Source organism: Hakea prostrata, unplaced genomic scaffold (genome assembly GCF_041222555.1).
Source record: "Hakea prostrata isolate BN-2017 unplaced genomic scaffold, UWA_Hpros_2 contig_73, whole genome shotgun sequence".
Taxonomy (NCBI): Eukaryota; Viridiplantae; Streptophyta; class Magnoliopsida; order Proteales; family Proteaceae; genus Hakea; species Hakea prostrata.
The window spans coordinates 31,201-53,416 of NW_028291192.1; the positions used below are offsets into that span (position 1 = coordinate 31,201).

At 39.8% G+C, this 22,216-nt stretch overlaps 1 protein-coding gene across 1 annotated transcript; it reads right to left on the reverse strand.

The window, feature by feature from the left end:
* Positions 1-2,926: 2,926 nt before the first annotated feature.
* Positions 2,927-5,732, reverse strand: LOC148998992 (beta-phenylalanine coenzyme A ligase-like). The gene is made up of 6 exons (XM_089141552.1): positions 4,659-5,732; positions 4,310-4,496; positions 4,052-4,197; positions 3,846-3,913; positions 3,646-3,748; positions 2,927-3,379 (listed from the first exon to the last, which is right to left on the reverse strand). Exons 1-6 carry the CDS (start codon positions 5,652-5,654, stop codon positions 3,245-3,247), a joined length of 1,635 nt encoding a protein of 544 aa, XP_088997678.1. The 5' UTR covers positions 5,655-5,732; the 3' UTR covers positions 2,927-3,244.
* Between the last annotated feature and the right edge of the window lie 16,484 nt (positions 5,733-22,216).

Consider the following 22,216-nt stretch of genomic DNA (forward strand, 5'->3'; position numbering starts at 1 on the left):
CGCCGGCCCGCGCCCCCCCCGCCACACCACGACGGGGGGGGTGACACAAAGGGGAGAACGGGGAGAAAAAAAAAGAAAACAAGGAAAACAAAAAACCGAAGAAAAAGGAAACGGCACAAAAAAAAAAAAAACAAAAAAACAAACACAAAAAAAAAAAAAAGAAAAAGGTAAAAAAAAATTAAAAAACAAAAACAAAAACAAAAAAAAAAAACAAAAAAAAAAAAAAAGGAAAAAAAAAAAAAAGAGAAAAAAAAAAAAAAAAAAAAAAAAAAAAAATAACAAACTTGTCTTCCTTAGTCGGATTCCTAACTAGATCGTCGGAGGTGAAAACTCGACCTCCACGGTCGAGCTCATTCTTGCAGGTTCAACCGGCTAAAGGGACGAACAGGATTGTGCAGCAACACAAAGATATTCCGATCCCAGGCCCCATTAAAGATGGAAAGTGCATCATCCAGTTGATTGCATTTGGAATACATATTAATCAAGCTAGTGCCAAAGAAGGGGGAGCTTAGCAAACCAGGTTACAACTAAGTAGAAATGGATTTCTTTTTCTTTAGTGAGGTTACCGCTGAGGGCACAGGATTGAAGGTAGTTAATATAGCGGCTTAGATTGGTGGGAGATTTCTTTGCCACTATCATGGTGGTTGATGAAGAAAAGTTACGTATGCAAGGACCTTTCTTAACTAACCTACTGGGAAGGAGGATGAAGATCATAGTTAGCATAATCAATACTACTTGTGCCAAATTGAATCACAATGAATTTCAGGAGAAGAAAACGAGTGCTTTTTCAGATCTCTAATTTCCAACAAGCTTTTCAAGAGGAAGAAAAGGAAATAACTTGACTCGTTGGAAGTTGGTCATTAGATTGATAGGCGCTAATAAAAGAAGGATCGGATATCAAACAAAGTCAATCCTTTGGTACAGAGCTGAAACGGGTGACTGATTGCCATGGCGAGGCATTTCCCCCGGAAACGGGGATTTGGGAGTCGGGTAATTTAAGGTCTGATTTTGTAAATTTGTAATCTTTAAATTCTTAAAATGTAAAAATAGAAAATTATATTTACAACTAAACCATTGTCATTTGATTCTCAATTGTTCGATTTTATTTCGATTACATGGCGCGATTGCCATCGTTGGCAGCAGCCAGCAGCTGCAAATAAAAATTCGTGCAAATACCTCACTCTTTTGATTTCCACCATTGGATTTAATTGTGAAGACATGATATAAATCTTATGGTAGAATAGATGTTAGGGTATTTTGGTCATAAAAATTATAATTTGTCATTAATTGATCTTATTGGATACCTTAGGGGAGGCAGATGCAAAATGTCCATTTATTTGGACTAAAAATTACATAGACCAAACCTCAGGGGGTTCAAATGAAAATTACCCAAAAAAAAAGGTATTATTTGAGGATGTACTTACGTGGCCAAGGAAAGCTCTAATAACCACTCAGAGAAACATAGCCACTTCGATGGGCACGACACCGTGAAGGCCTTCAAGGTTAAGAAATTTGCTACATGGTTTGATTTCCTAGGAATATAATATGAGGTTAAGAGTTAGGTTCTGCACATTATATTAACATTATTAAGTATAGTTATGGAACAATTCTCATGAATTGAATTTCAAATTTAAATCTAGAATTTAAAATTCAAATTTTTTAATTGGGGGAATTTTTGTTCGGACCTCTTGAGAGTCATTTTTATTCCAAAAAATAATACATTGCATTTGCCTTTCTTATTGGTATAAAAAACCAACTAAACACAAATCATCATTTTTACAACCAAAATACCTTTATATTTTCTTAAACCATTAGAATTATGCCATGCAAGAGAATTTTGATCAGATGGTTGTAATAGGAAATATAAGATATTTTTGAAGTTATAATTTTTTATTTATTTTACATTCAACTATTTTAAAATTTAAAAATAAAAAATTTGAACCCTTGGTTGAAACTTAATTAAATTTATGTTTTTTATTACATGCAATTCTAAAATACTTGAATGTAAAATAAATAATTATAAGCATATCTCATTTTTTAATTAAAATCGTCAGACCAAAGTTTTCCTACATTACGGTCAAAAGGACATAAAGGAATTTTGATCATAAAAATGACAATTTGTTATTAGTTGGTTTTTTAAATAGTAAGGAGAGACAAAATGCAAGATGTCAATTTTTTAGATTAAAAATGAGTTGAGTCAAACCTTATGATCCAAATGAAAACTACTCTTTAAAAAAAATAAATGTATGTACATTTTCCTAAAACGATGGAATTGTATGGTATTAGTTTCAAAGTGTTACAACGACTATATGTGCAAAGCCATATCAGATACAGTGTTTTATACTAAAACTATATTGTACCATTATTTTTGTATTGCTTTCTTACCATTTACATGCCAAAATCATACAGTACCTTTTTCCCATAAGGTGAATTAGTTTATCGTGTATCCTGTCCCCACACATGCGGTCGACGGGGGAAGGTGCTGGAGTCTGGATCCTCATCCCGTCAGGGGAGCACAGATTGCTCCCCAACGGCTTCCCAACCATACAAACACGTGGGGCCCACAGGTGAAAATTTGATTTTTTTTTTTCAAAAAGTGTTTTTCACCTCTGGGCCCCACATATTTGTGTGGTTGGGAAGACATCAGGGAGCAATCTGTGCTCCCCTGATGGGGTGAGGATTCGAACTCAGGGGGCTGGGTTTAGAATAGCAATAAATGCACTCATGGTTCAATTCCTAAGTGGTTGCCCACTCCCCTACCCCTGGCCCCACATTTAGGGTAACAGAAATAGACTTATATAACTCTTTTTCTTTTTTCTTTTTTCTGATAACCAAAAGAGGGGATGCAGTAACGGCGACCTAGCGCTCCCCGCTACGCAATGTTCGGCTTATAACTCATAAGCCGGCCATCCTGCTCTAAGCTTTTGTCATTCAATTACGGGGCATGTGTGATGAAAATATATTCCTTTCATATTTGGGGATTCCTCAATTTTTTTCTTTCAGAGTAACCAGAGAGTCCTCAATTATCCATCCCATAACATGGAGCAGAAGAGGCAAGAATATAACATTCCCATTTAAGAATACCTGCAAATTGTTTGATCATTCTGATCATTCCCGAATATATCATGACACTTTTGGTTCTACATTAAAAATATTGATCTCATGATCTCCTTGTGGATTAAAAATCAAATATTTAATACAATCAATTAAAAATCGAATAAATGATGAATTTATAGAGGTTGAATCATAATCTGGAGGAGATTTCCAACCGCTGATGGTCATTCAGTGCCCTAAGTTGTCTCCTGAGGATCTTTCCGGAAGGAGATCTTGGAATTGACTCCACAAAAACAACCTTCTTCACCCTCTTATAAGGAGCTACCTGAGAAAAACACTATTTGTCTAGTCAAAAATTAAAATCAAACTAGTAAATTTTCCAGAGAACTAATAAGGAGCTCATTTCCATTTAAGCTACTGGTTTCTAACTCCTGAGATGGTTGATGGTTTCTTCTGCAACTGTATTAATGTTTAGATTAAACTGATGCTCAGGTTTGAGATCAGTGCTCAGGCTTTAACCCATTCAAAAGGCTATGAACACAGACTACCAGCTCCAACCAGAATCCAGGAAAAAAGGAATAGCTTCTATACCTTACTAGCAACAAAACTGATAATCTCTGCTTCCCTGACTTTGCTTCCTTCCCTTCTCACCACACATGCCATAGGGATCTCCCCTGCTTCTTCATCTGGGTACCTGAACTCTACATTTTAATTAGTTCTACTTGACAAATTTATGCAACTAAAATGGAAATTTTTTTTTTCTTTTGAAGATTCTCAGAACAAGAACATACGGTATTACAGCTGCATCACTGATCTCAGGGTGAGTTAACAAGATTTCCTCAAGCTCAGCAGGAGCAACCTGTACATGAAAAAACAAAAAAACTGCAAAATCAGTCCCCAGGGTAAGAAACCCTAATTACAAAGAAACAAGAAAAGAAAAAGAAACCCTAATTACAAAAGCATATAATGATGAATTAGTGAAACAAGAAAACTATACCTGATAAGCTTTGTATTTGATGAGTTCCTTGATCCTGTCCAATATGTAAACAAGCCCATTTTGGTCGATGAAGCATAGATCACCTGTGCGTAGCCATCCTTCATCATCTATACTAAGGGATGTTGCTTCTTCATTCTTGAAGTAACCTAGCGAAAACAAGAACTAGGGTTTCAGATTTGAATTTTTCAGAATTGGGTGGAACCCTAGAAATTTGGACCAGCAACAAGAAACCAAAAAAAGAATTAGAAGCAAAGTTACCCTGCATAACAGGAGGTCCTCTCAGATATAGCTCTCCATACTTGAGAGGTGGAAGAGGCTTCCCTGTCTGTACATCAACAATCCTAGCTTCTACACAGGGGATTAGCCGGCCGATCGAGATGTGAAGCCTTCCATTAACTCCATTGCATAATGTTATGGGCCCATTTGTTTCTGTTAATCCATAGCACTGCAAACTCACGATTTAAACCATACAAATTATGATTAATAATCTTAAAAGAATTTTTAGAACATGTTGAAATTGATGATTTTCCAAGAAACTTCTATCTGTGGGTTCCATAAGTTGAATTCAACATGAAGCATATAACTAGACCTAGAAATTAAGACCCACCTGAGAGAGTATGATGTGGGGGTAACACTTGCTAAAGTGGTCCATATAATCTTTGCTTAAGGGAGCCCCTGAGCATATCACCTCCTTTAAAGAACCCAACTCTATCAACTTAGTTCCATGTCTCAACCTCACCAGTTGGACCACAATGGGCGGCACCACCGGCAACCGAGTAACCCGGTACTCTTCCACTGCGACGAGCATCTCCTCAATCGAATACTTTTTTACGATCACAGTCGTTGATCTTATGGCCAAGACTCCACAAACAAACATGGATAAGCCAAACATATGGAACAAAGGGACAACACACATATAAACATCATTACAAGCTTCACCATTAGCATTCCAAACATGTCTTAGTAGGCAACTCATGGCTATCAAATTACCATGAGAGCACACCACGGCCTTACTCTTACCGGTTGTTCCCGACGAGTACATGAGTGCCGCGGTGTCCCGTTGACGAATCGACACTTTCGACAGTTCACATGAGTGATGTGAGGGATGGTTAAACACATCATAAATGAAGGACTGAGTCACAAGGAGAGGCCCAGAAATTAGCCCATTAAGCTTTGGTTTAAGCTCTTGGGTGGTGAGGATTAGAATGGGCTTAGAGTCTTGGATTTGAGATTCAAATTCAGGTCTAGTGTGCAAAGGGTTAGCTGTGCTGAAAATGGCACCAACGTACATAACCCCCAAGACAAGTAGAGGAAAATGTAAGAAGTTGGGTGAGACAACAAGAACTACATCACCTTTCTTCACACCAAATGTACGTAGGGTGCATGCCGCGGCTGCTACAAGTGACCGGAACTCGCCGTAAGTGACTGATCTGCTGGTTGTGGAGTCAATGAAAGCAGGCTTGCAGAGAATTTGTGGAGGGAGCGGTGAAAGGAGGAAAGAAGGAAGGGAGAGAGATGGGTTATGAGGAAGGAGAGGAGAGACCCATTTGCTATGGTAGATTCCGGTTGATGAGCAGAAGCCACTCTCTGCTAAGCCTTCCATGTCTCTCTCACTTTTCTCTCTCTCACAAACAGATCTGACTCTACTCTGCCACAACTGTAAGACAACCACGGAGGAGCAATAAATAGGACCGGTGGAGATCTATTGCTTTTGGCATTATTTCTTTCAAGGTAAAGATGTTGAAGTCTTAAAAACAAGGCAGGCCTGCTCACGAAAAAAAGAAGAAAAACAGATGGCCCAGATGCCGGTAGACCCAAAATAAACCATTAATTGAACCAATTGGGTAGTTCTTTAAAACCCTTTTTGTTTTTTTCTGAACCAATTCAAAGTATCCTGACCTTCTAAGTCATAATGAACTACTCTTTAGTAGGCCACAAGCATTCCCCCATTTGGGTATCCTTAGTGGAGGTTGTGTAAAGTACAGATGCTTCACTTGGTGTACATTGAATTTGAGATCACAAATTAAATTCACCTAATTAAGAATCCAAGTGATACTTGGTATGTTTTAAATTTCTCTTTAATTTGTTAATGAAATTAACCTATGCTGCCAACGCAAAGCTGTTCTAGTAGTTGAAACCAACACCTTTTAGTGAAGAGGTCGTGGGTTTGACTCTGCTGAGGCATATTAAAATCTCTATCCCTTGCTTAATAAAGCCTCTTTGTACCAAAAACAAAAAAAAAAAACCTATGCTTGGAATCTCAATGCATTTCAAATTTCATTTGCATTAGTTGTAACTTCTTTAATGCGAATCCATCAGCTTTATTATGTTTGCCATAATTGAAGTGGTAGGAGTGCAGTACTCAAGTGGGGAAGGGTTTGCTACCTGGTCATTAGTCTTTCTCTTTTTCATCACTCAAGTAAACAATAATCACATAAGAATATTAGGAAACTTAACATGGTTGAGCATGAATATACCTATACAAATTAACTAGAAAGACTCTTAAAAATCATGACCTAGCACAACTATATCTCACGTTTATGATATATAATGAGCCCTACTCTTGACAAAGGATCTGCAAGCATGATAATAGTAACTATGTGGACCCTTATAAAATATAATCTCAACCAGACTTTGATTCTGCAAGGCAACTTAAAATACACAGTGCTGATGCTAACTTTAAAGTTGTCCGTAGTTTTTACTTATCCGGTTTCTACTCATCCACCAATTGCTTGGGTCAAAATTAACATGTCTTTATCTGCAAAAGTGCACCTATATAGCTCATTATCGCATGTTGTGACGTGACTCATATATATCTTATTGTCCTGATGTAGTTGAAGATATCACTATCACCTAAGGTTGTCAATTTGGTATGCCACCAATATTTGGTACAGCTTCAAACAAGGTTTAAAGTATCGGTATCGAGTATTGTATCGGTCAGATGATTTTAAGAGATGTATCGTCCTGTATCGAGTATTGTATCGCTCAGGTGATTTTAAGAGATGTATCGTCCTGTATCGAGTATTGTATCACTGTAGCTAATGCATTTTAGTGTAATTCAATAGAAAGACTTATTGAGATGTATTGTATCGATTGGGTCAAATATGGATACGTATCGACAAGTCTTGTATGATATCATGGGATACTTTAAACCTTGGCTCCAAATACATTTACCTCATATCATTATTGTATGAATACCAATTGGTATAGGTATTTCACACCATTACTGTAACATGTTTATTCAATGTAAACAAGACCAATATTCAATATGTCTTGTTCCTCAATTTGTATTAGTTCATCCATTCTGATATCGTATCATACACAAAATGGTACAGATATAACATACTATTATCGTATGATACTTTTTTGATTAGGAATGGTATTGTATAAGTAGCACGGTTTCAGTTTTAGTAAATGATACACAATATGATATAACACCCTTATGCCTAAAGATATAAAGAAAAAGAGACTTCTTCCTTTCTAGATCTTCATTTGTTCATTGCTTGAACTGCATAAAGTTTTCATCATCTCTTTAAACCTCTTTCTTGAGTTCAAATGATAATTTACCTATTTAAGACTCACTGTTCAAATTTGTGTATGCCACCAAAGTCATCTCTCTTTCCATTACAAAATTACCTATCATGAAATCCCGAGAAGTTTGCATTTAGAAGAGGATAAAAATTGTATTGTTCTGTCAATGCATGCAGGGTTGGTAGAGTGGTGAGATCCATACTTCACAGTGGAGAGGTCATGAGTTCGTCTCTTGCGGAGGACAAACTGCGCACAAGTTGACCCAGGTGAACCTCAGATACCAAAAAAAAAAAAAATGTATTGTTCATGTAAGGTTGGTGTTTCTAACCTAAGCTTAAGGTATAAGTGGACCCGATCCAACATGGCCTATTGTGAAACTCCTATTTATTTCTCCAAAATGGAATCATTATGACAATGAAGTACTTTTATTGAGAAGCTTGAACTTTTGGTTTTCATTTGACTAGCTCGATCTTTGCTCTCATGTCTACTGGCCAACTATACTTGATGTTGATGTAGCAAACTAATTGTCAATGTGGGGCTAGGCTAGAGTAAAGAAGAAGAAGAAAAGAAGAAGAAGAAGAAAAGAAGAAGAAGAAGAAAGCAAGAAGAAGAAACAGGCCCTGACCCTAGCATGGTTTAATTCTAACTCCAGGTAAAAAATTATTATCTCTAGCACACTCACAAGATGGCTCTCTCGGTCGAGCTACCGACTGTTTGTCATAACACCAATTCTTGACTTATTTAGATGTGCAATGAAGAAGTCAATGCTTGTATTAGCTCCAGTCTTCAATAAATGTCTTCTTTACCAAAAAAGAAGAAGGTTTAGTTGTCCTCAGAGAAGTAGAACTTGATTCATTGCAGTGTACGAGTTATTTGAAATAGAAATACAGTTTGCAATTATTCTAAAATCAACGAAGAGGACAAAAATGCATGCAACCTTAATAAAGGTGTAAACAAAATCTAGTCAATCTGAATTGACCCAAACCCACTCTGACACTGAACCAAGTCTGGTCTAACTTTTTAGCTCAAAGGTTGGGTTTGGATTACAAAATAATTAGTGTTGACTGGGTCTAGTAGGATATGGGTTTAGCACACGAGCCAATCTGACTCGACCCTACTAGTCCTATGTTAATTTAGTTAAATTTGAATTATTATATAAATATTTAACAAAGTCTCTCAATAACCACACCAAGAGATTAACTTAGTTGGCAAATATCAACACTTCATAATTAAGAGGTCGAAAGTTTGAATCTCTAACCCATAGATATTGTTTTGTTTATAGGATTTGAATTTATGGTTTAGGTTCCTAAGATATGGTTGGGTTTTGATTGACCCAACAACCTGGTCCATTAAAACCCATAAAATTTAACCCTACTTCGTGAATGTTGACTTGGTTCTTTAAATTTAAACTAATAACCACCAGAGATGATACACCTGTAACCTTATCATTAAAATACGACTCACCCTGTCCACATTTAATAGGCAACTCCAACTAGTTGGGGCTGTTTTGGGTTTGTTGAACTATCAAACCCCTATAATGGAATCCGGATCATCACCCCGTCAGGAGAGCAAAGAGTGCTCTCCGGCTTTACCACCACAAATCCTGTGGGACTCATAGGTAAAAAATAAAAAAAAAGCTCACATCATCCAACCCTTGGGTCCCCTTGTATTTATGGTTGTAAAGCTGTCTGTGCTCCCCCGACGGATAGCTGATCCGGACTCCCTATAATGACCTTAGCATGTATACGTTGCTTTTTGGGAGGTTTTATAATGAGACGGCTGGAATGAACCGGATATAATGAAGCAAACTGGTTGAGGGTCAACCCGAGTTCTACACATTAAACCATGGGCTCCACACAGCTTCAGTAAATTTACATTATTGGTACAGCCATGAGTTCGTTGGTTTCTATTTAAATTTCGTTGACAAAGAAGAACCTGCAGTTTCTTTGAAGTCAGCATATGGACCACCAAGGAACAAATGCTATTCGCAATAATCTCAACTACTTCATTGTATAGGTTTCAATTGGTGTGAGTATATTTTTAAGCCTCTGTTAGTGAAAAAGAAAAAGAAGTCTTGTGATGAAATACCACGGATTTTTCTTTTTGGTAACCGCCACGAATTTTCTGATGTTTTCCACTTTTTAATCCTTTCACTCTCTCACCCAACGCCTTTCCTATCACTTGAAATAAAGGCCCAAGTAATCTCCCAACCGATAACCGATAAAAGGTAGCTTATACCGGAGTAAATAGGGAAGGCAACAGATGGTTATGTGTTGCATCATCAATGTTGGGTTCAAATGTATTTAAGGACTTCAAAGTGGATGTGATTGATGAGAGTAGAATAATACTTTTACATGCTCTTATGTCTCGATCATAAGATTTGGGATTCTCTACCTTATATTTTTTGGTCGAAGTTGGGATTCTCTACCAAGATTTTGCTTTTCTCAAACCTCTGTACGACATATTTAGGATTGAGATCCATTTCTGATCCACCTTATCAGTGCTCAGAAGTGGGTTTAGTTGGAATGTAAATAAAATATTCTACGTAAGTTGGGCATTATCGATTGTATCTGATTTTGATTTTGATACGGAGACAATATAATTGAACTGGGTTCATCCTTGGTTCGACCCTCTACCCCGGTCGGGACGAAAGGAATCGACTCGCTTCTGAGCGGGCCGGGTTCAAAAGGTAGCTTGCGGAGGAAGTAAATTGACTCAGTCAAAGATACGCCCGAATCCGCTATAATCGGAATGGACTAATCATCAAGGAGACGGTTAGCAACATTTGCGCAAGATACCGATCGTTATCATATGGATAACTACCATATAACGATCATATTATCAAAGGAGTTAAATATTAGCCAAACCTCAAACGGATCTATCATTAACGGATCTATTCGTTAAGATCTGACGGCTATCCGAAGAAGGCTCAAATACATCCAACGAAGGAGATTCGAAGGTACACACTATATAAGACATCACCTACCCACAAGGTAGGGGAGAGAGATACATACAATTTGAATTGTATTCTCATCATTCATTCTTTAGCTCTGTGCTCAAGCAGAGCCGTTTATGATCAGTTCATCAACTAACTTAGCCCTCGGAGGTGGACTCCCGACCCCAGCATTCGGGCCACATCTGACGTTGCAGGTCATCCACAGGAGATCTAAGGGCTGAGAAGATTTTGGACGCATCATTTGGTGCTGTCTGTGGGAATCGCTTCAGAAAGCCATGGTTACTAGATCAGTAGCAGCAACTGCAGCGGCCTAGCGAGAAGCTAGTGTTCAACTCCCCGAAGCAAATAACCCAGATATCCCTGAGGGAAGTCGACCTCTTGAAGTACGGGAAGATGGTGGTCAGGGAGGTAATAATCCTCCTGACTGGCTTCAGTATCAACTAGATCAACTGAAACTCCAGCTTTTGGAGGTGAGTCAGGCGCTCCGTACATTGACCAGGCAAGTGGTAGCACCGCAAGCACCTGATCAACGTGATGCGGGAAGGCGCGTGGTACAGAGGGAGGAAGTATTGGCTTCACTTCCGCCACGACGTTCTCCGCGAAGGGAGCAAAGACTGACCGATGACCAGAATGTCGGTCAGAATTTCCAGGAAGGCGCCCGGAGGCAAGAAGGAGAGCCTAGGAGAATTGGAGAACTCCCTAGGAGAGATGAGCAGTTTGAAAGATCGCAAAGAAGCACAACTGATTCAACGACAAGGTTGGGTGCAGGAGTGCGAACTCACTCACCAACTGTCAGGCGTGTGGTTCGGGAGAATGATCGTGTCATCGGTGATCGATCAGCACGTATTGGCCAATATCAATCAAAAACTCGGACAATTGGTGAGAGGGAGGATAACCGATGATATTTATTTGGTTATTCGAAAGACTCCGTTTGCCGAGGCCATAGCCGGATATCAATTTCCTCACAATTTTCGGTTGCCAACCTTTTCCATGTTCGATGGTTCGGGAGATCCCATCGCTCATATTAGTTACTACCAGCAGACTATGGCTATTGCGGGTAATTCAGATGAAATCCTTTGTAGGATTTTCGGTTCATCTTTGACTGGAGCAGCACAGAAATGGTTTTCAAATCTCCCATCAGGAAGGATCGTGGACTTTGAAGAATTGGCGCGAAAGTTTATAGGACGATTCCAAAGTGGAATCCAAATTAAAAAGACAGAGGAGACCTTGTTTTCTATCGGACAAGGGAAAAGCGAATCGATTCGGGAATATCTGAAAAGATTTAACAGGGTCACAATGGAGATAGAGAATCTAGACGAACAGGTAGCTAAAACTGCTTTGTTCACTGGACTCACTAACCAGCGACTCTTGGAGTTATTACTTCAAGACATGCCTACCACCTATGCTGAACTGGTGCAAAGGTGTTAGAAGCGAGCAAGAGGTGATGGAGATCCCGGATGCACGCCAGGGGGACAACAAGGCCTCTACAAAAGAACAGAAGGCCCTTGAGAACAAGCAGAGGCCGAAGCAGAATGTTCGTGATCAAGTCGGAAAGCCTCGCCAGGCATGGCGGCAAAGATCTCCCAGCAAAAGTGAGTATACTCCATTAGGTACTCCTCGGGCTGACATCTTAAACATTATCAAGAGGCAAAATATCTTGAAGTGGCCACCAAAGCTTCCCACGAAGCCTGGGTGAGCAAGATAGGGAAAGGTATTGCTGTTTCCACAAGGATTACAGTCATTATACCAATGATTGCAGGCACTTAAAGGCCGATATTGAAAGATTGATATCTCAAGGACACTTGTTCAATTTCATCAGAGGAAGATGAAAGGAACCGTGAGACACAGGTAACAAGAGGAAACATTCGGTTAGTCCAGAACGACCGAAAGAAGCTCCTAAATCTAAGAAAGGTAAGGAAGTGATTGATGCCACTCGGTCACCCATACTAACAATATTTGGAGGGGCCGAACTTGAGTCGCTCCAGAAGCTAAAGGCCAAATCCAAGTTCGTTGGGACCGGAGAAACACAGAAGCGGAAAAGGCTGAATGGTGAGGGTTCGATCACCTTCGGTGAGGAAGATGAAAGAGGCATCTGTTTACCTCATGATGATGCCATAGTCATCAAGGTAGAGATTGCACGCCGAGAAGTACATAGAGTGTTAGTTGACACAGCGTCTGCTGTAGACCTTTTATCTTATGCAGCTTATCAAAAGCTTAAAGTGGATGAAGACTTGATGGAGCCGTCATCGACGCACCTATATGGCTTTGCGGGATCGTCCGCAATAGCAGAAGGATCAATACAACTAGATTTGTCGATTGGAAGCTTCCCTAAAGAGGCTACTGTTCGGGTAAACTTTTTGGTGGTTCGAGAACTTCTGGCTTACAACGTCATTCTCGGAAGACCATCTTTATCAAAGTTAGGTGCTATAGTTTCAACAAAGCACCTGAAGATAAAATTCCCGACTGAAATGGGAATTGGTCAGGTTTCTTCTGACCAAAGAATCTCTCGACAATGCTATGTAGCATATTTGAAAGATAAGGAGGGCCCAAGGAAGGTAACTTGCGTTACCAATAGAAATACGAGACGATCGGGACGAGGCAGAGATGCAAAGGCCCGAAGCCAATCGAGAAGTTGGAACAAATCCAGCTGTATCCCGATAATGAAAAAATAATTACTTATATCGGTCCGGAAAGTACTGGAGGAATTCAAGAAGGAACTGAAGTCTTTTCTTCAGAAAAATAGCGATGTGTTCACGTGGTCTGCAGAGGATATGCTGGGAATTGATCGGCAGGTTGCATAACATAAACTTTGGATAGATCCGAAGGTAAAACCAGTAATTCAAAAGAGGAGAAATTTCTCCATAGAAAAGCATGAAGCCGTTCGGGGTGAGGTTGAAAAATTGAAGAACTCTGGTTTCATTGAACCCATAGAATGCCCAGTCTGGTTGACCAACATGGTGATGGTCAAGAAGGTAAATGGAAAGTGGAAATGTGTACAGATTACACAGATCTCAATAAGGCTTGCCCAAAAGATTGTTATCCGTTTCCCAAGATAGATTTGTTGATGGATACCACAACAAGATATGAAACATTGAGTTTCATGGATGCATATTCGGGATACAACCAAATACTCATGAACAAAGAAGATGAAAAGTTTATTGCTTTCATGACCAATCGTGAAAGCTTCTACTACAAAGTTATGCCGTTCGGCCTGAAAAACGCAGGGGCTACTTATCAGAGGGCTGTCAACAAAATATTTAAAGATTTAATCGGGAAAAACGTGGAGGCGTATGTTGATGATGTTGATGATATCATATTGGTAAAGAGCACGACAAGATCAAAACACATTGAAGATTTAGCAGAGGTATTTTCGGTATTTGCGGAAATATCGGATGAAACTAAACCCGAAAAAGTGCGCCTTCGGTGTCTCGTCGAGCAAGTTCCTGAGCTTTATGGTATCACAAAGAGGTATTGAGGCTAATTCGGCTAAAATACAGGCTTTGATAGACATGGATGCGCTCAAGACTGTTCGAGATGTGCAATGCTTAACGGGAAGAGTAGCCGCGTTGAACTAGTTCATCTCACAGTCAAGAGAAAAGTGCCTACCCTTTTACAAAGCACTCAAAGATTTGAGAGGCAGTAAGAAGGCAAAATGGACTTAAGAGTGTCAAAAGGCGTTTGAAGATCTGAAGGAAACACTGGGAAAACCACCGCTCCTGTCTTGACCAGAAAAAGGAGAAATTTTGCAACTATATTTAGCAACATCCCCCTCGGTAGTAAGTGCGGTACTCATTCGGGAAAAAGACAAAAAACGGTGGCCAATCTATTATGTCGGCCACATACTACTTGACGCGGAAACACGATATTCCCGGATCGAAAGCAAGTGCTTTGGCTCTTATGATAGCAGCCAAAAAGCTACGGCCATACTTTCAGGTGCATCCAATCGAGGTATTTACTACTTTTCCCCTTAGTAAAGTTCTTCGTAAACCTGATTTGTCTGGAAGGATGGTGGTTTGGTCGGTCGAGCTAAGCGAATTCCAAGTAAGCTTTAAGCCTCGAACGACAATTAAGGCCCAAGCATTGGCCGACTTCGTAGTAGAAACAACTGCACCAATGGAGGAGATTGTCGAACCTAGTATTTCAACCATGTGGGAAGTGTACGTGGATGGCTCGAGCAATAAACAAGGGCAGGGGCGGGAATTCTTTTGAAAAGCCCACTGGGTTTTATTATTCGGTATGCGTTAAGATTCGCATTCGAAGCAAGTAACAATGAAGCAGAATACGAGGCTCTAATAGCTGGACTTCGCTTGTCAAAAGCATTGGCAATAGCGGAGGTAACTATTTTTAGTGACTCGCAACTTATTGTCAATCAAGTACAAGGGGAGTATGGTGTCAAAGAACCTCGATTACAAAAGTATCAAGAGATTGTGCAAGCGTTGCAGAAAGAATTCAAGAATCTGAAAGTATGTTAGATCCCAAGAAAAGAAAATATAATGGCAAATGAGCTATCAAGACTAGCTAATGCCAAGGAAAAGAATTTAGACCCTTCGGTCAATATAGAGGAAGTAACATTCCCAAGCAATCAGGAGAAGGGGATATCCTATATTGAAGCTGAATGATGCTGGATGGATCCGATCGTGGAATATCTTAGAGATGATAAGTTGCCAGAAGATCCGAAAGAGGCAAGATTAATCAAGGTACGGGCAGCACGATTTATAATGCGGAATGAAGGCTATACAGAAGGTCCTATGTTGGACCCCTCTTAAGATGCTTGGGTCTCAAAGGATTGGAAAAAGCTCTAGCAGAGGTTCATGAAGGAATTTGTGGGGCTCACATGGGTGATTGGGCCTTGGCCCACAAAATTTTAAGGCTTGGCTTGTATTGGCCTAAGCTTCAACAAGCTGCTATGGAATATGTTTGTCGGTGTAGCAATTGCCAGATCCATGCTACGGTATCAAAAAGATCGGCTGAAACCTTGACTTTGATTCTAGACCCCATTCCTTTCGCAATGTGGGGAATAAATATTGTCACATCCACCCAGCCGGTACCCCATTTGGAATACCTGGGATGTGATCCACAGTCCAAGGATCAATGATCTGAGGTCCATGCCTCCCACGTACACGGTAACACAATCATGAATAGTAATAATCAATGGTAAAAACAACTAATATCAAGTATCATGAATAAGACAAGATTAACTAAATCAGAGTGCGGAAGGCAATAACATTAAAGCATAATCATAAGGGTGAGAGAAGGTATGATAACCACTCCCCTCGGGCAATGGGAAAAGAAGTGAGAACATCAAATACATGTCTATGTGTCAAAAGATAATCTCAAAGATAAGTTAGTTACAAGACCAATGGTTCCACAAATACACCGAGGGGAATGGGGCACTATGCTAGGTTTCTTCTATACTAATGGTAGTCTCCTCAACAGTACGGATGAAGTAAACCCAGCGTTGCCGCTCCCGCACAACTGTGGGGCTAACCCTGGTGGAAATAATAATCCTCCTCGGCTCCAATATACGAATCCTCACCGACGCCACTACCCGGAGAGTAGTATGTGGAATCATAGTCCGCCTCATAGGAGGTGCCATCGTAATCTTCGGTACCTGGAATGTAATCTAAAACATTTGCACAAAAGGAATGAGTTCGAAGAACTCAGCAAGGAAGTTATTCCATAATTATAAATCATACACATTCAGAACATATAATAATGCAATGTGATATGGAACATATGATGCAGATATGAGCCTAACTCTATGAATGCTGGTCTCTAAGGTAGACATGCTTTAAGTCATAGCACCGTACTTCTCTGGGTCGTCAGTCACTCTCCCATTTCCATATCTTGGGAATGCCTGGGGAAGATCGGTAAAGTCATCACAAACCATGGTAAGGGGAATCGGTCACCGCTCTCTCACATCACCATTTGGTCAGAATCTTGGCGCATGTCACGATGAAAGCCTAGCCCAATGCAAGTCATCTACTCGGTCGGTCAAGTCGATTCAGATACGTCCATTCCTCTCCCCGGCGATCCTTTCCAGTATCCTTCACACTAGAGTCGACGAAATCCCGGATTTCGGACTCATCAACCCTATTGGTCATCCACATATAGTAAACGGGAAGCTCTCACGTCCTCTCACGGATTGGTTACCGGTCTTAAGCGCCCGTGAGCCCAAGTCTATCCATATGCAACTCTACCAATAAATAGCCCCTTTTAGGTATCCGTAGCATGGTTTATGTCCCCTACCGGATTGGCTACCGGCCTAGAGCGCCCATCCAACCATACACTACCACGGGTTGTTCGGTCTCAATGCCCTTCCGATTCGGGTCTGACACGACAAGGATGAACCTAGCCACACAACTAGACACTCCTATGTATGTCATCCAATAACTCGGGAAAGTGTCGATAGGCACCATCGGAGTACATCCCATACTATTCCCTCCGATGCCCAAGGACAGAAGTGTCAGTAGGACACCCTCCAATCCCAAGTCATACGTAAGCAATCACACATCAAATCTCATCATTTCTCATGCATCCAATGCATATTCATAATAGTACTCAAATCATGATATTGAAACGAATCATTATAAACATAAGCAAATCAAAATGATAGAGTAACATAACAATTGTATAAAGATTTAAATGTTACTGTTCTAACACATATGTATCAGTATCATAATGATTGAAAGAAATTTAGGGATTTCATTATTTGAATAAAGCATAGTTCAATATTTGATGACTTATATGTTTATGGATATAACCATCCTTACCTTGGATGAGTTGATGGTGAATTGAGAATACCAAGAATAGTCCAATAGAAGTGTTAAGGCCCTAAACAAACATCAATAATAAGTTAGAAAAGAAGTCGGGAAGATCGGATGTCATTTGAGTCAAGACTGACCAAGGTTGCTGTCAGCAACAACTTTGGTCGATGGTTTTGGTCAATGGTATCGACCAAAATGATCAACCAAAATAATCCTCGGGCAGAATAGTGGATTTTGGGGATTTTGGTCCGAAATGAGTCTTCCGGTGTTCGGATCAATCTGAAACTTGGAGGCATACGTAACAACAGTAGTAGGACACTATAAATCAAGGAATTAACCCAATCCAATGGTCTAATTAAAAAGCCCCAATTTGAGCTATCAAGTTCAAGTGATAAGCATCATGGCATGAGTTGGAATTGATTACATTGATGAGGAATAGCATGCTATAGCTAGAGGAACTAATAGAAATTCGATTGGAATCATATGGCAATGTTAAACATGAACATAATACACTTTATAGCTCAGTTTGATATCAAATGGTATGATGTTAATAGGTAAATCATGGAATACATATGCTAGGCATGAGATATAAGCATTAGCATCAATGAATGGCTAAGGGAATCATGGATTGAGCATGAGTAGGTACTTGGAGTGGTGGTTGCAAGGTTGCAGCACCATTCCAAATGTCCCATCAGCAAGATGACAATAGGGAAGAATAGGAAATGGTAGGATAGAGAGTGGAATGAAGAGTCATACCTTAGTGTAGAAGATGAAGGCAAGAATCAATGATAAACTAAGTGTCTTTGATGAGATACCCTTCACACTAACCAAGGAGCTGCTTTGGGAAGCTCTCCCCACGTTCCCAGGTGAGAAAATGATTGCAAAAGGCTCAAGGCTCGAGGTCATATTAAATAGAAAAGGAATATTCCATGGAATCATTAACTTGGCAGAGATTGGGACATTTTGGTCGATGGTATCGACCAAAATGATCGACAAAAATGTTTTCCTGAAAAACTCAGGTTTAGAACGACAACTTCAAGTAGGGATTTGAAAGGCTATACAAGGTCAAATTGAGTGAGGTTTTCTTCCACAATTCAATCAAGAAGTCTAGTTTCGGGGAATACCTTCGGATTGTGCACAGGAGGTCATTTGATACATCAACCATATTAATCTTCTTCGATGCCCAGACTTTCCTTAAACACTGACAATGCATTTAAGCAAGGGGTATCATTGTCAATGTCCATGGGCTCGGCCTCCGAATCAAGATCATCAATCAGAATGGTCCATAAATCTCTTCTTCCACCGCTTCGGGTTCTCGGACCTGAATACAACAGTGGATCCGGGTCAGGGTCAAGGTTAGAATAGGGCTGGATATTACAAATATCATGGAAAAATTCACCAAAGCATCCGGCGAAAGAGAATATCTAATAGTAGCAATTGATTACTTCACCAAATAGGTCGAGGCTAGTGCTCTGGTGACCATCACTAAAAGAAAGATGGAGAAGTTCGTGTTGGAGTCTATCATTTATTGGTTCTAGATGCCAAAAATACTCATGACCGATCATGGCACACAATTCGATAATCCACAATTTGAACAATTTTGCAGTACATATCTGATCGAGCATCGTATGTCTTCAGTAGCATACCCCCAAAGCAACGGCCAAGTGGAGGTTACATACCGAACATTACTTGAGGGGATAAAGAAGAAACTCGAAGTTGATAAAGCTTTATGGGTCGAAGAATTGCACAACGTTCTTTGGGCCTACCGAACTACGGTTTGAACTCCCACAGGAGAAACTCCTTTTAAACTGGCCTACGAATCTGAAGCATTGGTGCCTGTCGAAGTAATGGCTGGAACACTATGGGAAAGAGAGTTCGAGGAAAAAGCAAACGAACAAGGATTGCTAGATAGCCTTGACTTATTAGATGAAGTTCGTGCAAAAGCAATAGCACGAACTCAACATTATCCAAGAAGGATAGCGTCACATTATAATTCCCGAGTGAAGAGTCGTCGATACCTAGCGGGAGACATGGTATTAAGGAATACCTTAGCTTTAGACCCTTCATGGGAAGGCCCATATATGGTTATTAAACAGGTCGGTTCAGGAGCATATAAGCTAAAGAACACGACAACAAACAAAGAGCTGGATCGTTCGTGGAATGATAGACACTTGAAGAAATATTATCCTTGAGAAGATTATCATTTTCATTCATGATGTAATAGTATTCAACTCAATCAATACAATTCTCAGTTTTCAACACACTATCTTTTGATTAGGGGCAACACACAACACTCAAGATCGGATCCAGCGACAAAATCAAAAGGCATCGGTTTAAAACCCGTGTGGGTCCTTCTACAAGGCGTCGGTTTAAACCCAAGTGAGACCTTCTCAAACTTATTGAATTTCTCCGAAAATCCTTAAGTAAAGGCATCGGTTTAAAACCCATGTGAAACCTTTTACAAGGCGTTGGTTTAAAACCGAGTGAGACCTTCTCAAACTTATTGAATTTCTACATAAATTCTTAAGGCATTGTTCTAAAACTGTGAAATTCAGCCCAAACCTAGCCAGGGCACCCTATCTGTTTTGGGTAAAGAAGGGTTAGTTTAAATGTTACACCTTAAAGTTGGACCTTGATTTGATCTTAGCTTGTTGCTTGTAGACCCTTTTGGTTGATGATTTGGTGTCAGAACCCAAGCCCATGGACATTGACGATGATGCCCCTCACTTGAGAGCATTGTCAGTGTTAGTTTTGAATCTGCGCACCAAAGAGGGGTGAATTAGTTGAAATATATAATGAAATCTTGTGCCCAATCTGAATATATTTCCCGAAACCAGACTTCTTGATGGACTTGTAGGAGAAAACCCACTCAATTTGACCCCATATAGCCCTCGAAATCCTTGTCTGAAGTTGCTGAACTATGTCTAGCAAATCCTGCTTGCGCATCAAAGAAGATGAGATTATTTGGTTGAACTAATGAACTCTCATGTTTGATCTGAAATTATTTATGGAAACTAGACTTCTTGATTGACTCGTAGAAGAAAACCTCACTCAATTTGACCCTGTATAGCCCTCCGAATCCCTGTTTGAACCTTGCTGTTCTGATTGGTCGACTGGACTAGTAGACCAATCCAATCAACCAATGAGTTTTGTTTTTGCTAATTAGGTCGTGGCTGCTCTATTTAAGTCCAAATCTCGGGAATACTCCGCCTCCTATGCCTCCTAAGCCTCTGGAATGAGTTAGAACCCTAATCTAATCAATTCCCTTGCATTCCTTGGTGATCTCTCACAAGACTTGAAGAAATCTTCATCCTCCTGCAGCAAAGGTACGTGTATACTCACTCTTTCTTCTATCTCTGATTTTGTTTCTTTAATTCTGTTCTTAGATGAGATCAGGAAGAAGATGATGCACTCTTGCAACCATCCATTCCATGATCTCATCTTGTTCTTTGAGATCTATGATCATCATCATGATCTTAACCCTAGCCAAATAAATTCCTTGAAACCCTAACCCTTGTATGATCTTTCTGGAAACCTTTTGTAACCTCCCATGTGAGGGAAACCTCATGGGTCATATTTATGTTAATCTAAATTTGACCTTCTATGATTTTCTTGTTTTAATTGGCCAATCATTAATTCCCTTACATTCTGTGATCTCAACCTTTTCCTGCGAGCCAAAAAGGGTGAAACCCTAACTTCTTGGATATATGTTATTGCCCTGTTAACAGCCAATCAATGTGTTTTCTTTACTAGAATCATAACCTATCATCCTCTAGTTCATTTTCCTTGATCCATACTATATTCCCTTCATGATCTATGTTTAACCTAATTTCTTGGATATATGTTATTGACCCTGTTAATAGCCAATCAATGTGTTTTCTTTACTAAATTGTAACCTATCATCATCTAAATTCCTTGTCCTTGATCATACTGTGTTTTCTTCATGATCCTTGATTTAACCTAATTGGGTTAACTTTTCGGTTCCAAGGTTGTATCTTAAACTCGATTTGGTGGGTGGTTCGATGTCCTCTACGTACTAGAATAATGCCATTGTAGTTTCCCCCTTATTTTGTACCCTTTTGAACCACCAAAATCGGTTTCTTATTCTAAAATTCGGATTCTTGAAGGACACTATCTCTATTGGTCGACTCATTGGTCGACTGGGTCAGTAGACCAATCAATCGACCAATGAGGACAGCAACCTCCTTCTTGGTCTGTTTTGATTGATTTGATATCTTTCCTTCTATTTATCTTTCCTAACATGTTGTATACACTTGTTTAAGACTTTCTTCTCAGGTTTAGTCAAGGTCTTACTTGATTCCCTAAGTTCCTTTTCGAGTTAGAAGGTAAGGACAGTTATTTCCTTAATTACATAGATCGCATGCTCTCTGGTTTCTACCTTATGAAGCTATGAGTTTACCTACTGTTGTTATACTTTATATTTCTAATTTTCTCTGTGAGAACAGAGCACTTGCTTATGTATTCTTTTTCATTATTCATGCTTATATGAATTGTTAATTACTGCTTGATTAGATCATGATTTTACATTCTCTTTTATATGATGAAGTGTTGACTGTATATGTCATGACTGATCTGAATGTGTTTGATTAGGTATGATTTGGGATTGGGAGGTGTCCTTTTGACACTTCTGTCCTTGGACATTATCGGAAATAGTATGGGATGTTTCCGGGGTTGCCCATCGATGCTTTCCCGAATTATTGATTATCATACCTAGGGTTGTCTAGCAGTGTTTGGCTAGGATGTCCCCGTTATATCAGACCTGATTCGGAAGGGCATTGAGACCGAACGACCCATGGCAGCAATGGGGATTCACAGGCGCTCATGACCGGTGAGTTATATCCATGAGAGGATGGGAATCACATTGTGGGGGCCATTTATTGGAGGGTTGCA